Source organism: Scardinius erythrophthalmus (assembly GCF_964197995.2).
Source record: "Scardinius erythrophthalmus genome assembly, chromosome: 8".
In the NCBI taxonomy this organism is placed as follows: Eukaryota; Metazoa; Chordata; class Actinopteri; order Cypriniformes; family Leuciscidae; genus Scardinius; species Scardinius erythrophthalmus.
The window spans coordinates 37,183,939-37,203,878 of record NC_138228.1 but is presented as its reverse complement, the minus strand read 5'-3'; the positions used below and the strand labels follow the sequence as shown (position 1 = coordinate 37,203,878).

The 19,940-nt window shown below is 38.8% G+C and overlaps 1 protein-coding gene across 2 annotated transcripts in view; it reads left to right on the top strand.

Moving 5' to 3' along the window:
• Nucleotides 1-19,940, top strand: part of hipk3b (homeodomain interacting protein kinase 3b) — a 118,323-nt gene that overhangs the window by 75,309 nt on the left and 23,074 nt on the right. For both annotated transcript variants that reach the window (XM_081373212.1, XM_081373211.1), the window contains exon 8: nt 13,477-13,594. In XM_081373212.1, coding sequence (XP_081229338.1) covers nt 13,477-13,594 — 118 coding nt within the window. The remainder of the gene's footprint in view (nt 1-13,476; nt 13,595-19,940) is intronic.

Below are 19,940 nucleotides of genomic sequence, written 5' to 3'. Positions count from 1 at the left end.
AAATAATCAAATAAACTGTTTTTCAGGTACAGTAGGTTTATTTAACATGTATACATTTATTTAACATCTTTTGTTGTTTTATTAACATCAAGTGACAGCGGCCTAATATACCTGTCAAGACCGAATGCTTGGATATAATATACTGACACCTATATCCAGTTTTCACCAAGCTGTTTGCTTTCATTTAAGCCATAACCGATTGTTTTTACGTGAGATAATCCACATAATGTGTCTGTCTGTATTTGACCATTTAAGTGCAAAGAGAACTGAATTCAGCATTGTGTGCTGTCGAAGAGAGCGTTTCTGGTGTGTGTCATTCAGTACGATGCATCGAGTTCTTTTTTTTTTTTTACAACTTACTGTGCATAATAACTTGATAAACTCTTTTTGAAGATCCTCATTAAATGTACACATGTATCTTTGACATCTTCGCGTCTTACCTGATATCCTCCGCTCTCTCTAATATCCCGCCTTCACTAACTGAAAGTTAATCGATAACGAATTGTGATTGGATGGTAATTCTGTTCTCCAAAATATAGGCTTGCAAGATCTGGCAGCACGAATGAGTCAGGCTCGTACCGCTTTCCCTGTGATTTCTTGCACCACACATACAGACCATAAATACATAGACGATAACACATATATTTTAACAAGCAACAGAGATGTATCTTTCGTCTGTCATCTTTCATATCTCTAGTCGGATGGCATTACGAACTAGTTGTTTAGTTCGGTTCTATACACACTACATATAATTTTGTAAATGCTGTTGTGATACCTGCATTTTTGGGGAGTAAATTCGGAACAGAATTAAGTACTAAAAGGTGAACTGACTACCGAATTTAGCTGCAGTGTCTACGTGGCCAATATAAGCTTTCTTCCTAAAAACAGGCTTTCAGAAACAAGATTTTGTGCAAGCAGTAAAGTAGTATGTGTTGTTGTAGTCTTTAACCCTCTAGGCGCCACGGTCGAGTTTACTCGACAAGATGCGGCACTGAATAAAACGGCCGATTTTGTCAAATAGGGTGTCAAATTTCATTCGACCTCCCCTCCACTAGTTGGCAGACATGTCATACTTCATCCCCGACTCAAAAAAACGTCATGTTTCTATACAAAATCTTCGAGCTAGAGCGCATTGAATCAGTGCGAACAAAAGCGGAGCTAGTGTGCGAGTGAGCCATTTTATCAGAGCAATATTGTCAACGTCAGCGAGTATTTGCATTAGATTATTATTATTATTATTATTATTATTATTATTATTATTATTATTATTATCTAATGACATCAATAAAGCTTACCCGCAATGAAGTGTTGGGTCTTCTATTCGCAGACCCTGATTCTGAAGGGGAATAACGTTATCTGCCTTCAGAAAATGACGGTGATTCTGAAAGTAAAAGTATAGTCCTACATCAAGCACAAATGGTGAATCCTTTGGCCAATATAGATGGTCCTTTGCCCAATGTCAGTGATGGGAACTAGAGGCTGACATTTTTTGGGAAACAAAATCACTATTAATCACGGGATTGGGACGGGACAGGAAAAAATTTCAGCGGGAGTGGGCGGGACCGGGAATCGTAATAAAGCTATGATACCCAACTTTATACACAAATATACAGTTTCTATAAATAAACTCTATATTTATATTTTGAACTAAATTCTATTTGCCCTGTCTCTTTATGCTCTCCTGTTTGCTTTGGTGTGGCTGGTAAAGTGAATGACGTGCTCCACACACCCATACCAGTTGGTGGCTGTAATATATGCACCAAGTTGGTATACAGTGCCAACCATCAATAATATAAGACAGAGCTGCCAACTCTCACGCATTCACCGTTAGACACACACAATTCACACGCTCTCACGCCACACATCCATTTTCTCACGCACAGAAAAATCACGAAGCAAAGAGGACACGGAGACCGACAGACTAGACAGAGCAGGTTACTTTGATATAAAAAAATCTCAGCTTTTAGATTCTGTCAATTTTATTACGAAATTCAAACATTAAATACCGTTTTGGCGCTTGTAAATGTTACGTGACGATCCCTAGCGCACGTGAACCGATCATCTCTACTAGCTAATAGTAAAAAAAACACGAATGAACACTGAAAGAAACAGTACAACTTACCGAAATGTATATTCCTCGTACATAATATCGATCAATCAGTGTTTGTCATCAGCGTGAAGAGGTCAATAACATAGCTGGAGAACAATTATGTCACATTTACCTCAGGAAAGCCATTTAATGAACATAATATAGGCTATAGCACGTAGTTGGCAAGAAAAAAAAATAGCTATAGAGAGTATTTTGCTAAATATGTGTTCTATATTACATATTTATTATATTTTTACTTATATCATTAAATAAAGTTGTTGTTATTATAATAATAAAAAAAACGCATTATATTTAATTTGAGTTATTTTTAACCTTAAATAATAGCCTACTACCAGCTGATAGGGCTCTCTCTATGTTTACAGCATTAGGTGAGGAGTTGTTTTTTTCTTGAGAAAAAATAACGCCTATCTTGTGTAGCCTACCTAATATTTATCCAAATGAGTCTATATTAAATCAAATCACAATAATTGAATTGAATTGAAAAAATAATAAAGTGTAGCTTACCAGAAATTGTACCATGTGAACATTGTAACATGTCACTAAACCTAATAAAATTCAGTTTAGTTACTAAAATGTTAGTGACAATCACAATACACTTATTGTGATGCATTTTTTTTTTTGTGCCTGTGTGTGTGTTTGCATGGATTTACAGGAAATTTAATGTGTTTAATGTGCATTGTTTAAACTTCTGGCTTTCAGTTCAATAAAGTAACATAAACTGTGCTATGCTGTTATCTGTACTGTATTTTTTTTACTGTAACTGACAGATTCCGGTCAAAAAAAACACAACACGGGAGTGGGAGGGAATAGGAGTCATTCTTCTGGGATTGGGACGGGATTGGATGTTTTTTTCGTGGGATTGGCGGGACAGAATTTTTTTTTTTTGTGGGAGTGGGATGGGAGAGGTTTGAAAATCCACTCCTGTGTCACCCTCTAGTGGGAACAATGTTTCCTGGGGTCGGAGTGTTCATCGCGTTATTGAAGTTAGCAGGCGTGTTAGTGTTGTGGGAAACGAGGCGGGAGATTTTTACCGCGCTAGCCATGGTGACCGTGTGCCTCTCCGCAATCGCGGCGACAGTATTGTAGTGAAGGCTTTGTCTAATGCCACTGGGTATGTTAGACAAGGTCGAAGTATTCATAGGACAGTTAGGGGGCAACGTGGAGGCAGGGTGGGGAGTTGCAATGACAATGACAGTAGTCCGAGCTGTGCACACTCGGCGCGCGCGCGAGGCAGATCTGGCCGCGCTCGCGCTGCCGTAGCAGGAGCAGAGGCGGTGTGACACGGGGAAGAGGGGCTATTATGCATAGTCTATCTCAAGACCACACCATGAAACACTACAAGAAATGTCACCTGGATGGATAGGGAGTCATTATCTCTACAGCAAAAGCCCTGCAACATAAATTCTTTTTTTTTTTTGTCTGCCATTTATTAGTAATGATTTACACTGTTGATTTACTATCTATTTCCCTGACCATTTAGTAGTGTACAATATGTGTTCTTTTTTGTGTGTTCATGTCCTTGTGATGTGTGCGTCTTTGTCAGCTAAAAAAAAACAACCAAAAAAAAATCAACAAAAACCACAAAAAGAAAAAAAAATACTAACATTGTCTCTCGTCTTGTCTCGTCATCTCACTCATGATCTGTGCCTTGCCGAGGCGAGTGAGCTTTTGAACTAAACAGGTCTTGTCTACTTGTGTTTGTGTGTCATATGAATAATATATATGTGCCCCATACATGGAATCAGAGTGCCTACTGTATGTAGTAAATGGAAAATCTCTACAGCAAAAGGCCAACCGCTACATGCATTCGGTTTGTTTCTACCATTTATTAGTAATGATTTACACAGTTTGTTTACTACTTACTATTTACCTGAGCATTCAGTATTGTGCAATATAGCATACAGAAGGTGAGGGACATTTTTGGGAGAAAGAAGTGCTGCTTTTATCGTGCATTTAAACGTGACTTTTCATGAAATTTCTATAATCCAAGATGACCGCCACCATATGACGTCATAATATGCAAATTAGATGGGAAAATGTAATCCCTACATAAACTTTGGGTCACCCTTAATATTTCTCTAATTTACAGAAAGTCTCTATCTTTTATCACTTTTAAGATATAGCCTTTTGAAATTAAGATGTCAAAATCGAACGTTTTAGGAAAAAACCTCTGGCGCCTAAAGGGTTAATGCTGTCCATATAAATTACTCTTGTCAGTTCTGAATTATGGTCTTTCTTATATCTCACAAATTTGAACCCTTATTGCCGTTGTCACGGCGACATCGCTGACATCATGGCAACATGGAAAGGACATTTGGTTTCCAAGGAGAGACACGGCAGAAAAACTTTCTACCCACACCAAACTGACCTAAGATGAGACGTAATGTGGCTTTTTACGACATAATGTGGCTTGACTTTTGTAACTTTCAGTTTTGAAAACTGGTAAATTGAATTAACCCTCTGGGGTCTAAGGGTTTTTTGGGGTCCTTGAGATGTTCTGACATGCCCTGACATTTGTGCTTTTTTCAGTTGCTTATAAACATATTAATGGCAAAGGTGTAATTACACTCTATTTAGCACAAACAGGGCTACCATAATATGTGAGCAACATGGATGTACATGTTTGTATTTTTGAGAGAATAATGTTTATGCATGGTTATTAGGGCTGTCACTTTACGTTCGAAAATCGATTGCACAATCGATTGGACCAACCAACGCAAGTTTCAAAAACGAAAATAGGGAATCGATTTTAACGGTCTTTTCTTGGAGCACGTCCAGCTCGTCACGATCTTGTCACGATACGCCCGCAGCGAACGCGCGTCACACAGCAACTGCAGGCTCTGACAAACACGCATAACAGCAAATTATCCTTCTGCATAATGCGTCTCTTTTTACTACAAAACTGTGAATTCTGCCGGTATGCAGACAGTCTCATGCATTTAGATACAAATTCGGGCAACGCGTCTACAATCGCCAACGTAGGCGAAATTTCTTTGACATTTCTAATCGTGTAAACAGCCATGTTGAAGACTGAGGTAATGTTTTTCATTTATGCTATGGCAGTCCACTCTGCTTATTGTTTTTCGAGAATGTTGCAATCCTGTTTGTCATTGTGTACGAAACTTCACGCTAATAAATCATCAGATATATTGCAGACTTGTGCGTGTCTCAAGCGCCCTCTTTATGTTCGTCCTAATGCCTGTTCGTTGTCCGTGGATTTGCCCATATTTTGCGTTTAAAATGGAAACGTCTTTAGACATGGAAAATCGATTTTACAATCGATTCAATGACACTTATCTCTCAAAAATCGAACAGGATTTTTTCACAAAAGTGACAGCCCTAATGGTTATTGAAAAAAATAAAAACTAAAGTTTCTGAAATAAGGCCACAAAACACATACTAAATATTTGTCAATAAGACTTTTGACTAATAGATGTCGTTGATAGTTTTTTCTTCAAAATGATGTGAAAATCATCCTGCCTAATCATTCACATAAAACAATACATTGATTTAAATCTTGTAAAACACTTTTTCTTTGGAAAGGCAATATGCGCAAAGGGCGTCAACGATCCAACACCAGCATGCATATTGAGTGGTTCACAACTGAGAAGACAATGGGGCCCACATACTTAATGAGCCATTCATTCAGGTGTGTGTCTGAGCCACAGGAAAGAATGCAAGAGCATTGGTTCACAGTTGGAAGCATCTAAATTATATATATATATATATTTTTTTTTTTTTTTCACAAATTGTGCTTGCAAATTGTATAATATCCAAGGAAAACATGTCTAGTAATTGTGCAGTTAATTCTCATACTGTATTTTCAGTTTTGGAATATGTATCCTCTCCCCAAATTTGTCAATAATAAAACACAATAAAAATTATTTAAAGAAAAGGCTTACATTTACCTTTTAAAATTTGTTTACATCTACCTTGTAAATATATTTTTTTTATTAAAAAGGTTACAATTACAACAACAATTCAAGTGTAATCTTTCTTTGTAAAAACTAAAGTATACATTTTATCATACATATTTCAAAGTTAAGGATTCATTACTTTGATTATAGCCTACATTGACAAAACATACTATATTTAACAAGTTAGCAAAAATGGGTAAACAAAAGTTTATTTGAGGTGGCAGATATTTTACAGTATAAAATATATAATCTATCCAAAGCTAGTCAACGAAATGTTGTCTTTCATGTCTGTAACATAGGTCTTTCGTTTTTATTATAAGGAATATAAATGTTAATTTGCAGTTTAATACGTTGCTTATACAAATACATTTTATTTCAACATATTTCAGTCGATTTTTACTCATCTCAGTATAGCAATACAGTTTGCTAAAAGCGGATCATTCATTCACACACGATTCAAATTTAAACTGTCTTTTTGCGAGCTGTGGTAAACAGCGCGCATTTCTGCCGTTCATTCATTCACACACGAAACACGACTCACTTGAGAATGAAAAAAACTTACTACAGTATTCCATCCGTTGCTCCTCGAAATACCAGCACTTCTGAGGTACATTTTCCATTATTATTATTCCTCACAGCGCTGCGAGACAGTGCAAACAAGTACAATGATCTGAATAAACTTGATGTGTTTTCTCGAGCTGATATGGGAGCGTTCACAGTTTGCATGGATTGCCTCATTCATTTGCATTTGAATAGCGCGCGCTCTCCGGGGGCGGGGCAGATTAAAACATAATGAGCTGAGATGAGAACGACTGACATCTCTCTCTTTTCATACAGATTACATAAACAGAGAATATTTGTTTTTTATAAAAAATACTTCATTTAAAAGAAGAGAATTCAAGCTTCATGCCTGTGTGTCTGTATGCCTGTTTTACCTAGTATTCGCTGAGTTATGGTTCATTTTCAGACGCGTTTCAGAATGGACTACACTGACAGAGAGAAAGCAGAACTTGCATCATGTTTATTTTTCTTTATTTGGCAAAAAGCACAACACTTTGCTTTTATTGTGAGTATACACAAAAATAATACACACTTAACAGGATCGATTGATGTATAACACAAGCATATAAGATAAAAATTAATATTAGTATTTTGATTCTTTTTTGCACTGATAAGAAAAAAAATGAGCCTATCGCGCCGGCGCAATAGCTGACCTCGGGTTAAAAGATGTAAATACAGTCAGCTGTTTACAGTTAGCTGGAAAAGAATAACATTGATTGTGTTGCTACTGAAGGAGTTGACCTGATTACGTTCACACTCTTTGATCACGTTCACACTGCTAACACACTTTTTTTTAGTTATTCTGTACCCTGGAGTTATGGCTATGTTGCTCAGGACTGTGTGAACTTTGATCCAAAGGCCTGTGAATGTGTATATGAATGGGTTTATAATATAATATGAATGGGTTTGTAATATAATATAATATAATATAATATCATTAATAATTTATATAAAAATTATTATTTAAGACCCTGCAGGTGAATAGGGTAAACAAACATGTTAACTAATAGATATCACCATACTTTCCACAGTTGATTAATTACACTACATTAAGTCAATTGTTTTGTATTACAAATCTGAAATCTGGTGTTTAAATATGCAATGGAGGCATTATCTAGTTAAAATGCACTAATTTGCATACAATTCCTGAACAGAAATCTGGACATTGATAAAGCCAGAATGATAAAGACATTCAAAATTATTGTTTCATTTTGTTGACATATTAGATTTAACAGGGGATTTATGATATCTCTTTTTTTTATCACAATTTTTATTAACCACTAGGAAAAAAAATCACCATAATTTTAGGGCTAAAATTATATATTAGCAAACCCCTTTGTAAAAAACCTGATGGGAATAAAACTGAAACGTTTGGTGTATGCAAGTGCTAAAGTGGAGATTTCTGACTCGGTGCAGAGAAAACATTGTATTGTAATTGAAATATATAGATACATATATAACATATTATAAAATAAACACTTAAATGTGTATTTTAGATGTTTTCTTTCCACTGATCTGAATGAAGAAAAGTTATGGCTGCAAAATAGACCAAAATCTCAGAATTATCCAGTGCTTGAAAAAACAGGGGTTTTGCCTGTAGTGTTATGCTTTAACCCCCTGAGGTCGGCGCGATAGGCTCGTTTTTTTGCTTATCAGTGCAAAAAAAGAATCAAAATTCTAATATTAATTTTTATCTTATATGCTTGTTATACATCAATCGATCCTGTTAAGTGTGTATTAATTTTGTGTATACTCACAATAAAAGCAAAGTGTTGTGCTTTTTGCCAAATAAAGAAAAATAAACATGATGCGAGTTCTGCTTTCTCTCTGTCAGTGTAGTCCATTCTGAAACGTGTCCGAAAATGAGCCATAACTCAGCGAATACTCAGTCAAACAGGCATACAGACACACAGGCATGAAGCTTGAATTATCCTCTTTTAAATGAGGTAGTTTTTATAAAAAAACAAATATTCTCTGTTTATGTAATCTGTATGAAAAGAGAGATGTCAGTCGTTCTCATCTCAGCTCATTATGTTTTAATCTGCCCCGCCCACGGAGAGCGCGTGCTATTCAAATGCAAATGAATGAGGCAATCCATGCAAACTGTGAATGCTCCGATATCAGCTCGAGAAAACACATCAAGTTTATTCAGATCATTGTACTTGTTTACACTGTCTCGCAGCGCTGTGAGGAATTATAATAATGGAAAATGTACCTCAGAAGTGCTGGTATTTCGAGGAGCAACGGATGGAATACTGTAGTACGTTTTTTTTCATTCTCAAGTGAATCGCGTTTCGTGTGTGTGAATGAATGAACGGCAGAGATGCGCGCTGTTTACCACAGCTCGCAAAAAGACAGTTTAAATTTGAATCGTGTGTGAATGAATGATCCGCTTTTAGCAAACTGTATTGCTATACTGAGATGAGTAAAAATCGACTGAAATATGTTGAAATAAAATGTATTTGTATAAGCAACGTATTAACCCTTTAGGCGCCAAGTTTTTTTTTTTTTTAAATGCTGCATTTTGACATCAAAATTTCAAAAGCTTGTGGCTTGAAAGGGCTTAAATATAGAGATCTACTGTAAATTAGAAAAATGTTGGGGATGACTGAAAGTTTATGTGGGGTGTAAATATACTAATCTAATTTGCATATTATGACGTCATCAGGGGGCAGCACTCTTGAATTTCATAATATTCAGGAAATAGTAGATATTGAACTGATGTTTGAACTTATTTGCATGTTTTATTTTTATTTATCCTCATTCCAAATGATGAGAAAAGAGGAAACCAACAATAACAGGAGAAAGTACTAAATTATTACTATACTATCTAGTAAAACGCATGTGAACAGTAGCCTACTTTTTGATCAGTTCATCAGTAATATTCAGGAAATAGTAGATATTGAATTGATGTTGGAATTTATTTACATAAGAGGAAACCAACAATAAAATAGGAGAAAGTACTAAATTATTACTATATTACAATACTTTAGTAGTAAAACACATGTGAACAGTAGCCTACTTTTGGATCAGTTCATCAGTAATATTCAGGAAAAAATATGTATGGAGTGTTTTTTTTGTCTGTCTATCCTCATTCCAAATGATCAGGAAAAGAGTACACTAAGCTTACGTCCACCCCTGCCACCCCCATCCCCGTTGGGCAAATGGTCAAAATGATCTGTTTGTGCTTCGTGAACACTCGCACCTTGCACGGCGGCACCATTGCGTGGCAAAGATGTACCGGGAGATGCGCGCGCGGCACGTTGCGCGGCAAAGATGTACCGGGAGATGTGCGTGCGGCACCATTGCACGGCAAAGATGTACTGGGAGAAGCGCGGGCGGTACCATTGCGCGGCAAAGATGTACCGGGAGAAGTGCGGGCGGCACCATTGCGCGGCAAAGATGTACCAGGAGAAGCGCGACCATTAGACGGCCGATCGTCATTTCCGAAAGGCAAATATTCCTCTTCAGAGTCAGAATCTGCGAATAACATTTGAACACATCCTCACGGACCACGGTACAAGTTTTAATTAGCCATTTTCTCTCACAAATCTCACAATTTACTCAGACGCTCTGAACTGAACTGCTTCCGCATCAAAGACACGATCGCTCACTTGCTCTGCTGTTTCCTCCAACACTTTGAATAGGAACATGACGTCATTTTGGTCTTGAATCGAAGTATTACATGTCTGCCATCTAGTGGTAGGGAATACAAATGAGATATTACACCATATTAGGATCTACAGCCTGTTTTATTAAGTATGACGTCTTGTCGCAATTTTGCGACTTCGGCGCTTAGAGGGTTAAACTGCAAATTAACATTTATATTCCTTATAATAAAAACGAAAGACCTATGTTACAGACATGAAAGACAACATTTCGTTGACTAGTTTTGGATAGATTATATATTTTTACTGTAAAATATCTGCCACCTCAAATAAGCTTTTGTGTGCCAATTTTTGCTAATATGTTAAATATAGTATGTTTTGTCAATGTAGGCTATTTTCAAAGTAATGAATCCTTAACTTTGAAATATGTATGATAAAATGTATACTTTAGTTTTTACAAAGAAAGATTACACTTGAATTGTTGTTGTAATTGTAACCTTTTTAATAAAAACATATATTTACAAGGTAGATGTAAACAAATTTTAAAAGGTAAATATAAGCCTTTTCTTTAAATAATTTTTATTGTTTTATTATTGACAAATTTGGGGAGAGGATACATATTCCAAAACTGAAAATACAGTATGAGAATTAACTGCACAATTACTAGACATGTTTTCCTTGGATATTACACAATTTGCAAGCACAATTTGTGAAAAAATGCTCTTGCATTCTTTCTTGTGGCTTAGTCACACACCTGAATGAATGGCTCATTAAGTATGTGGGCCCCATTGTCTCCTCAGGTGTGAACCACCAAATATGCATGATGGTGTTGGATCGTTGACACCCTTTGCGCATATTGCCTTTCCAAAGAAAAGGTGTTTTACAAGATTTAAATCAATGTATTGTTTTATGTGAATGATTAGGCAGGATGATTGTCACATCATTTTGAAGAAAAAACTCTAGGCAACGACATCCAATTTGTCAAAAGTCTTATTGACACATATTTAGTATGTGTTTTGTGACCTTATTTCAGAAACTTTATTTTTTATTTTTTTCAATAACCATGCATAAACATTATTCTCTCAAAAATACAAACATGTACATCCATGTTGCTCACATATTATGGTAGCACTGTTTGTGCTAAATAGAGTGTGATTACACCTTTGCCATTAATATGTTTATAAGCAACTGAAAAAAGCACAAATGTCAGGGCATGTCAGAACATCTCAAGGACCCCAAAAACTCCTTAGACCCCAGAGGGTTAAGTACAGTTGTAATCTGTTTTGCTGTTATGACCTGCTGCAAATGAGATAACTTGACACCAGCTTCCGACAGCGTTTCTGAGGAATCTTAGTCCATTCCTCATGAGCAATGGCCTCCAGTTCAGCAATATTTTTGGGTTTGTGTGCTGAAACCGCCTTCTGCAAATCCCATCAGAGATTTTCTACGGGGTTCAAGTCAGGTGACTGTGATGGCCTCTGTAGAATCTTCCAGGTCTTCTTCTGCAACCAAGCCTTGGTGGAATTTGAGGTATGCTTTGGATCATTGTCCTGTTGGAAGGTCCAATGACCTTCGCTATGCCCAAGCTTCAGCTTCCTCACTGACCGCATGATGTTTTCTCCTAGGATTTCTGGATACTTTAGTGAATCCATCTTGGCTTGCACACGCTGCAGGTTTCCAGTGCCAGATGATGCAAAGCAGCCCCAGAGCATCACCAAGCCCCACCATGCTTAACTGTAGACAGAGTGTTCTTTTCAGCATAATAATGCTTCATTCTTCTTCCTTCAGATATACTGCTGATCCATAGGGCTGAAAAGTTCCAGTTCTCTTTCATCACTCCACAGAACAGAATCTCAAATCTTCTGTGGCTTATTTATGATTTTGAACAAATTGGAGCCAACTTTGCTTTTGGGTCAGTGGTGGTGTACGTCTTGGAGTTCTGGCATGGAAACTGCATGCGTTTAGCATGCACTGTGCAAGCTGAAACCTCAGTGCCTGTTGCCACCAAGTTTTGCTGCAGGTCTTCACTTCTGCGGAAGGCCATCACTCAAGGGTTTTTCTGAACCTGCCTTCTCAGAATTCTGGTTGCAGCCATTGATGGCTTTCTTTTTCTGCCCCATCTAGGTATTGTAACCACTGTTCCTTTATCTTTGAACTTGAGAACGATGGTTCCAACGGTGTCTCTAGGAACATTTAGTGCCTTCGCTATCCTTTTGTATCCTGTTCCTTGTTTGTGAAGGGCGATGATATCTTAACTTTTTGGACCATACTTTTGACTTAGCCATATTTCTAACATGCAGTCAAACGTGACACTCAACAAACCTAGCTAATTTAGATATTTCATGTGTTCTAGCTCAAGCAAACCTGGTGCAGCTAATTAAGCCCTTGGTTAGTGGCATGAAACAACAACTGTTTTGCAGATTTGTGCTTTTGTGAGGGATTCTATTTAGGGGGTTGAGCCATTTTGAGACTACTTAAGTCATTAAAAGTTGCATTTTCAGTTGAGTTTGGGTAAACCACTTGAAACATTTATGTTGAGCCATTTCAATTATTTTGTTTGATTTGTTAATTGCAAACAGCTGAAAGTCTCTACATTTAGCCAGTAAACCTGATTTGCAATGGGGTTTGAATAATTTAGATCACAACTGTATAGCAAAATAATGACATCATTAAAAAAATAACTTTATAACAAATTATCCTGTTCAAAAGTTGTTTCTTCCTTTTACATTAGTGACTGCTTGCAGCCATTTGTAATTGTATGATTCTCTCATAATATTAAGAACCAAGCATGTCAACTTTTGAACGGGAAGCTTTTTGTATATTTAAATATTTTTAGGTCTTGTAGTATATACAAAAATTATGTAATGTCAAATAGTTTCATCAGGACAATACTGATGTTCTGTCTATTAATACTGTGTCGCCCTCTATTGGACATTACTGGACATTAATTCACTTTAATGTGTGTCCACAGAAACATTTGCTGAAACTTTGAGGGAAAAATTTAAAACTATGGAATGAAGTTGCAATTTATTTTACAGTATATGCACTTTCAGTGTACGCAAGAATGTACTGAGTAATATAAAGTCACTTCATTGGTTAAGGTTAGGTTTAGGGTTAGGTTTAGGATTAGTACATAGTTTTTACCCAGTGATTACATAGTGATTACACAGTATGTACATGCATAAGAGGACTCTAAAGTTAAGTACAACTGCATATGACCCATTTAATCTTTGTCATTCAGACTGTATATTATTTTTTTCTTTCTATTCTCTTTCTGTAGGCTTTAGCCTCATCTGCCCCATCAGTGATGCATCCTGGAATCCCTCTCCAGACAGGAAGTGCTCAGTTTGGTGACTCTTTCCAGCAGGCGCTTATTCTCTGTCCCCCAACCATTCAAGGTACTTTACCTTCAGTCATCAGATTCAAGCTAATGTTAGATCAACCACAATGTTTAACAGTATAATGATACTATAATTTACCATTTATTTGTTTCTGTTTTGTCATTTGTCTTCATGTCAGTATTATTTTAGTAACATTGATGTACTAATTTAGTTTTTGTTAATATTTTTATCTTTTTTTTTGTCTTTGTAACCCGTGCTGGAAAAATGGGTTGAAAGGTGCATAGGCTTATTACAAGCTACCGGCAAAAAAAGTAAAACGTCAATTTTTGTTGCATTTGAGGTTTTCAGAAAAATACGTTTATTAAGTCCTCGTCTAGCAATCCCAATGATCCAAATAGCAATTAAACATCTAAAATGACCTTTGTGTATGTTTTCTGAGAGGTGTACCTTCCTAAATCTTTATTTTATTTTAATAATTTATGAAAAAAAATGCTGTTTTTCTCGACGACTGGTGCTTCCCCTTAGCACAAGTTTGGTATCCAAGCATGTCGGAAAAGTGCAGCATTCCAACTTTGTGAATATTCATATCGACTTCTTGATGTCATGAGTCTTAACCAATGAAATGGGATTTTCAAACCCATGCTGATGTAAACAAAACCAGCCACAATAACGCCTTCAGTGATTAATCAAAACACCCCGCATGGTGGCGCATTGTGGTATCATGGAAGCGTCCATCCTCTGAAAACACGAAAAGTAAACTATTTCGTATATCTATGCCTGTTTTGTAATGGAAATGGATGATAGTGGGAGTGCTCAGTCGGTGGCTAATGCTTAAATGCAATGCGTTCGGCGAATCTTGTTGGAGTAATAGAAATGGAACATTTTGCTCAATTTATAAATGACAACTTCAGTTATAATGTGCCACCACCTAAACAAGATGATTGTGGATATTAATGTTGCAAACTTGAACAATTGTTGGGCATGGACTAGGGATGTAAATTTACACAAACTCCCATGATCGATCGTCTTATAAATGAACTATCAATTAATAGATGAATAGTTTGTTAGCCTTAATACTGCAATATTCGTGGCATGTAGCCAACAGCATGACATGGTCTGCAAATGCTACTCAAAATGCTATGTTCCTATGTTTTTAGTCTAAAATAAAGGGCTAGTAGGATTGTAAAATGAGTCTATGTGATTTAATCATTTAATTAAATTACTTGTTTAATAATCAAAAATAACAACTAATACAAAGTGTCACCAACGCCGCCTCAGATGCCTGCTAGTCAGAGTGCAACTAAAGCAACTAAACCCATTGAATTCACAACGATTTATTACAATAGTGTTTTCATTATAATTTTATATAATATGACAGTCCTAATCATAGTTATTATTAGTCGTGCATTGCTGTTTGAGCTGCATGCGCTGAAGTTGACCACCAGTGCGTTTTACTACCGCGTTAATTCTTAACCAAATGCATCCTTCATGATATAAATCAGATATAGCCCTACACAAAATAAACACAAAATTTCAACTTACATTTGCACAAAACAACAAGGCTGCAAATGCACATGCAAACATGTAGTCATGAAGGTGTAACTTAAGCATTTTAACCCCCTGGGGTCGGCGATCACGCCGGCTGGTGTGATCAGCTCGCTTTTTTTCTTATCAGTGCAAAAGAGACTCAAAATACTCTGTTGATTTTGATCTTATATATAAGTGTTATACATCATACATACAATCGATCATGTTAAGTGTATATTTTTTTGTTTATACTCACAATAAAAACAAAGTGTTGAGCTTTTTGCCAAATAAAGAAAAATAAACATGATGAGAGTTCTGCCTTCTCTCTGTCAGTGAAGTCCATTCTGAAACACGTCTGAAAATGAAGGTATATTGAATTATCAACTAAGATGTTATTATAGTGTTTGTTCCAATATTCAAACTAATGAATCCTTAACTTTGAAGTTCATATGATAAAATGTATACTTTTTACAAAGATTACACTTGAAATATTGTTAAAATTGTAATTGTTGTTGATTTACGTGTGAAAACTTTTTAATAAAATAGCAAAAAATATATGTACAAGCTAGTAGATGTAAGCAGCATCTTAATAGGTCAACATAAGCCTTCTCATCAAATTATTTATTATTATTTTTTTATTAGTGACACATTTGAGGAGAGGATATATTCTAAAACTTTCTGAAAATACAGTATGAGAATTAACTGCATAGTTACTAGAAATGTTTACCATGGATATTATACAGTTTGCATGCATACAAAATAAGTCCTCACATTCTTTCTTGTGGCTCAGTGACACACCTGAATGAAAGGCTAATTATGCAGCTCATTATATGGGTCATTGTCTTCTCGGGTGTGAATCACAGCATTATTCATGATCATTCACACCCCCACGCATATTGCCTTTCCAAACAAAACGTGTCTTACAAAGTTTAAATCAATGTATTGTTTTATGTGAATGATTAGGCAGGATTATTTTCAGATAATTTTGAAGCAAAAGCTCTTGGCGACAACATCCATTAGTCAAAAGTCTTGTAGACACATATTCAGTATGTGTTTTGTGGCCTTATTTCAGAAACTTTAATTTTTACTTTTTTCAATAACCATGCATAAACATTATTCTCTCAAAAATACAAACATGTATGTTGCTCACATATTGTGGTAGCCCTGTTTGTGCTAAAAAGAGTGTAATTACACATTTGCCATTAATGTGTTTATAAGCAACTGAAAAAAGCACAGATGTCAGGGCATGTCAAAACATCTCAAGGACCCCAAAAACACCTTAGACCCCAGAGTGTTAGCGTAAAATGGTCCCAAACATAACTCTGGCACGTTCGCTTAATTTTTTACGTGTGTCTGCTTTTACGTGTTTCGCGGTTGAGCAGCACGCATGCACATGACCTTGCTTAATCGACGTTCAATAAGTCGATTAATCCCTAGCTTCCCAGCATGGACACAATATGAAACTGTCATGACTGCGTATTAAGATGAACTTTGCTAGCTGTGTTTATCAATATTAATCTGGCCACATTTCCATGCAAGAAAAATCATAAATTCTTTCACAGAATTTTTTTTTTTTTTTTTTTGCTTGTTAACATGGCACAGTTTATTGTTGTTATTGATATTTTGTTGCATGCTTTTACTACATGGATTACTACATGGGTAGCCCTTAACCAGTGGTACGCTTCTCAAACTGACTGCTAAGCAGAAAAATCCGTTAGTAACAATGGTAAATATTCTCTATATAAATATTCTCAATAAAGTTTAACATATATTTTCCCAATAGATATGGGTTTTAACTTGGTGTGTGCCAAATTTTATGGTATGGTTGCTATGTGTTTTTGTTTTTTTGGGGTTTGTTTTGGAACCTTCAGAAAACTTTAACCCTCTGGGGTCTAAGGGGTTTTGGGGGTCCTTGAGATGTTCTGACATGCCCTAACATTTGTGTTTTTTTCAGTCGCTTATAAACATATTAATGGCAAAGGTGTAATTACACTCTATTTAGCACAAACAGGGCTACCATAATATGTGAGCAACATGTATGTTCATGTTTGTATTTTTGAGAGAATAATGTTTATGCATGGTTATTGAAAAAACTAAAAACGTACTCGGTTACTAACGTAACCTCGGTTCTCTCTAGAAGAGGGAACGAGTACTGCGTTCGTAGAACGCTGCGGGAAAAGTCTCTTTTCACGAAATACTGAAGCAAAATTATCCTTAATTTTCATATTTGTAAAACGCATTGCGGCAGTGCACAGCCATGGCGAGACGGCTCGCTCACTCATTGGCTGTTCTGCGGCAACTGCATGAGCCTATCGAGCGAGGGCTGATGCAACATCAGACCAATGAGAGTGCTTCGCGCGCTCCTCGTCACATCCCGCCGAAACGGGTGTGGCCATCCCCTATAAAAGGAGCTCGAGTAGGCTGATTCAACTGGTTTTCATCGCCGAAGCGAACCAGAGCGAACCGCGCGCACGGCAGGGAACGCAGTACTCGTTCCCTCTTCTAGAGAGAACCGAGGTTACGTTAGTAACCGAGTACGTTCTCTTACGAGAGTTCTCTCGTACTGCGTTCGTAGAACGCTGCGGGAACCACTTGTAAGACGCCGTGCGTGCTGGGATGAGAAAACACCGACCACTGGAAGCTAGTCCAGGTATACAGTGCATAATCACCCGGTAGACTTCGGAGAGTCTGGAGGGGGGGGGGGGGGACAACCACCCTCAGATAGCTGCGTCCTAAGACGCGATATAACATCACATAGGCAGGGGGAGGCCTGGCTAATGTGGGAAATGTGGGTCTTACGTAATTTCGCCCAAATGGATGCGCCCTTAAGCGCGATACAACGTCACATAGGCAGGGAGAGCCTGGCTGATGTGGGAAATGTGGGACTTACACACTTTCGCCCAAATAGGTGCGTTCTAGACGCGATATAACATCACATAGGCAGGAGGGAGCCTGGCTAATGTGGGAAAAACATGGGTCTTACACAATTCTGCCCAGAAAACTTCGGCGGCGCTGTGCGTCTACGATATCAGTGCCGTGTTTAGACAGCTGACTCGAATACACCGAAAATACTTGGCTTGCAAGTGCGGTGAAGTCTTCGGTGGCGTTGTGCGCCTGCGAAATCAGTGTCCTGGTTAGACAGCTGATTCGGCTAAACCGAAAACAACCTGGCCTGCAAGGCGGGAACTTCTAGGTTGTAGAACCTTATGAATGTAGACGGCGAGGCCCAGCCCGCCGCCGTACATATTTCCTGTAAGGAAATCCCGCTAGACCAGGCCCACGATGAGGCAACGCCTCTCGTGGAATGCGCTCTAATGCCCAAGGGGCACTGAAGGCCCTTGGTGGTATAAGCCATTGTTATGGCGTCAACCACCCACCTGGACAGGTTCTGTTTCGAAACAGCCGTTCCCTTGGAACGTCCACTGAACGAGACGAAGAGCTGCTCCGTCTGTCTGAAGGCAGCGGAGCGGGACACATAAGCTCTTAAAGCCCTAACGGGGCAAAGACAGCTCGAGTCCCCTTCCTCGTTTGATCCCGGCAGGGCAGACAGGGAAAAAACCTGAGCCCTAAACGGAGTGTTGAGGGATTTCGGCACGTAGCCGTGCCTAGGTTTGAGTATGACTTTGGAGTCATTGGGCCCAAACTCCAAGCACGTTGGACTCACAGAGAGCGCGTGCAGATCGCCTATGCGCTTCACCGAAGCGAGGGCCATCAAAAACACCGTTTTGAAAGACAGATGTTTGAGGCTGACAGATTGGATAGGCTCAAAGGGGGGACCTTTCATGGCTGCCAAGACCGTAGAAAGGTCCCACACCGGGACTGAGGGAGGTCTGGGGGGATTCAGCCTCCTAGCTCCCCTGAGGAAGCGGATGACTAAATCGTTCCTTCCCAGTGACTGGCCTGGCGTTGCTGTCGAGCACGCTGCGATAGCCGCCACATAGACTTTGAGCGTGGAAGGGGATCTGCCCTTGTCCAACAGCTCTTGTAGGAAGGAGAGAACCTCCGTCACCTCACAATCGAGGGGTGACAGGCCCCGAGCTGTACACCAGCTGGAGAAAACCGACCACTTCGAGGCATAAAGCCGCCTGGTGGAAGGCGCTCTAGCCTGAGTGATGGTGTTCAGCACTCCATCCGTGAGACTAACGGGTAACCGTTGAGCGTCCACGCATGAAGGGACCACAGCTCTGGGTGTGGGTGCCAAATCGAGCCCCTGGCCTGCGAGAGGAGATCTCTCCTCAATGGCACTGGCCATGGAGCGGAGTCTGCTAACTGCATCAGGACTGGAAACCAGGCTTGGTTGTCCCAGAACGGTGCTATAAGCAGTACTGGGCATTTCACTTCCCTGACTCGCTCCAGCACCTGAGGTAGGAGGGAGACTGGGGGAAACGCGTATAGCGGGCAGTGCGGCCACTTGTGGGACAGTGCGCTGTCGTTCTTCGAAAAGAACACGGGGCAATGAGCGTTTTCTGGGGACGCGAATAGGTCCACCTCCGCCCTGCCGAATCTCTGCCACAACAGCCGGACTGTTTGTGGGTGTAGAGACCATTCGCCCGTGGGAACGTTGTTCCTGGACAGCCTGTCTGGACCCAGGTTGAGTGTCCCGGGCACATGCACCGCTCTCAGCGAGCGCAGGTTGCGCTGAGCCCATATTAGGAGGCGCTCGGCCAGCCTGAAAAGGGAACTGGATCCGAGACCGCCCTGGCGATTTATGTAGGACACCACGGCCGTGTTGTCCGAGCGGACTACGACGTGTTGGTCCTTGATGTGGGGACAGAAGCGCGTCAGCGCGTTGTGAACTGCTAGCATTTCCAGGCAGTTGATATGATGGAGCTTTTCTCGTTCTGACCAAAGGCCAAAGAACGGCCTGCCCTCGAGC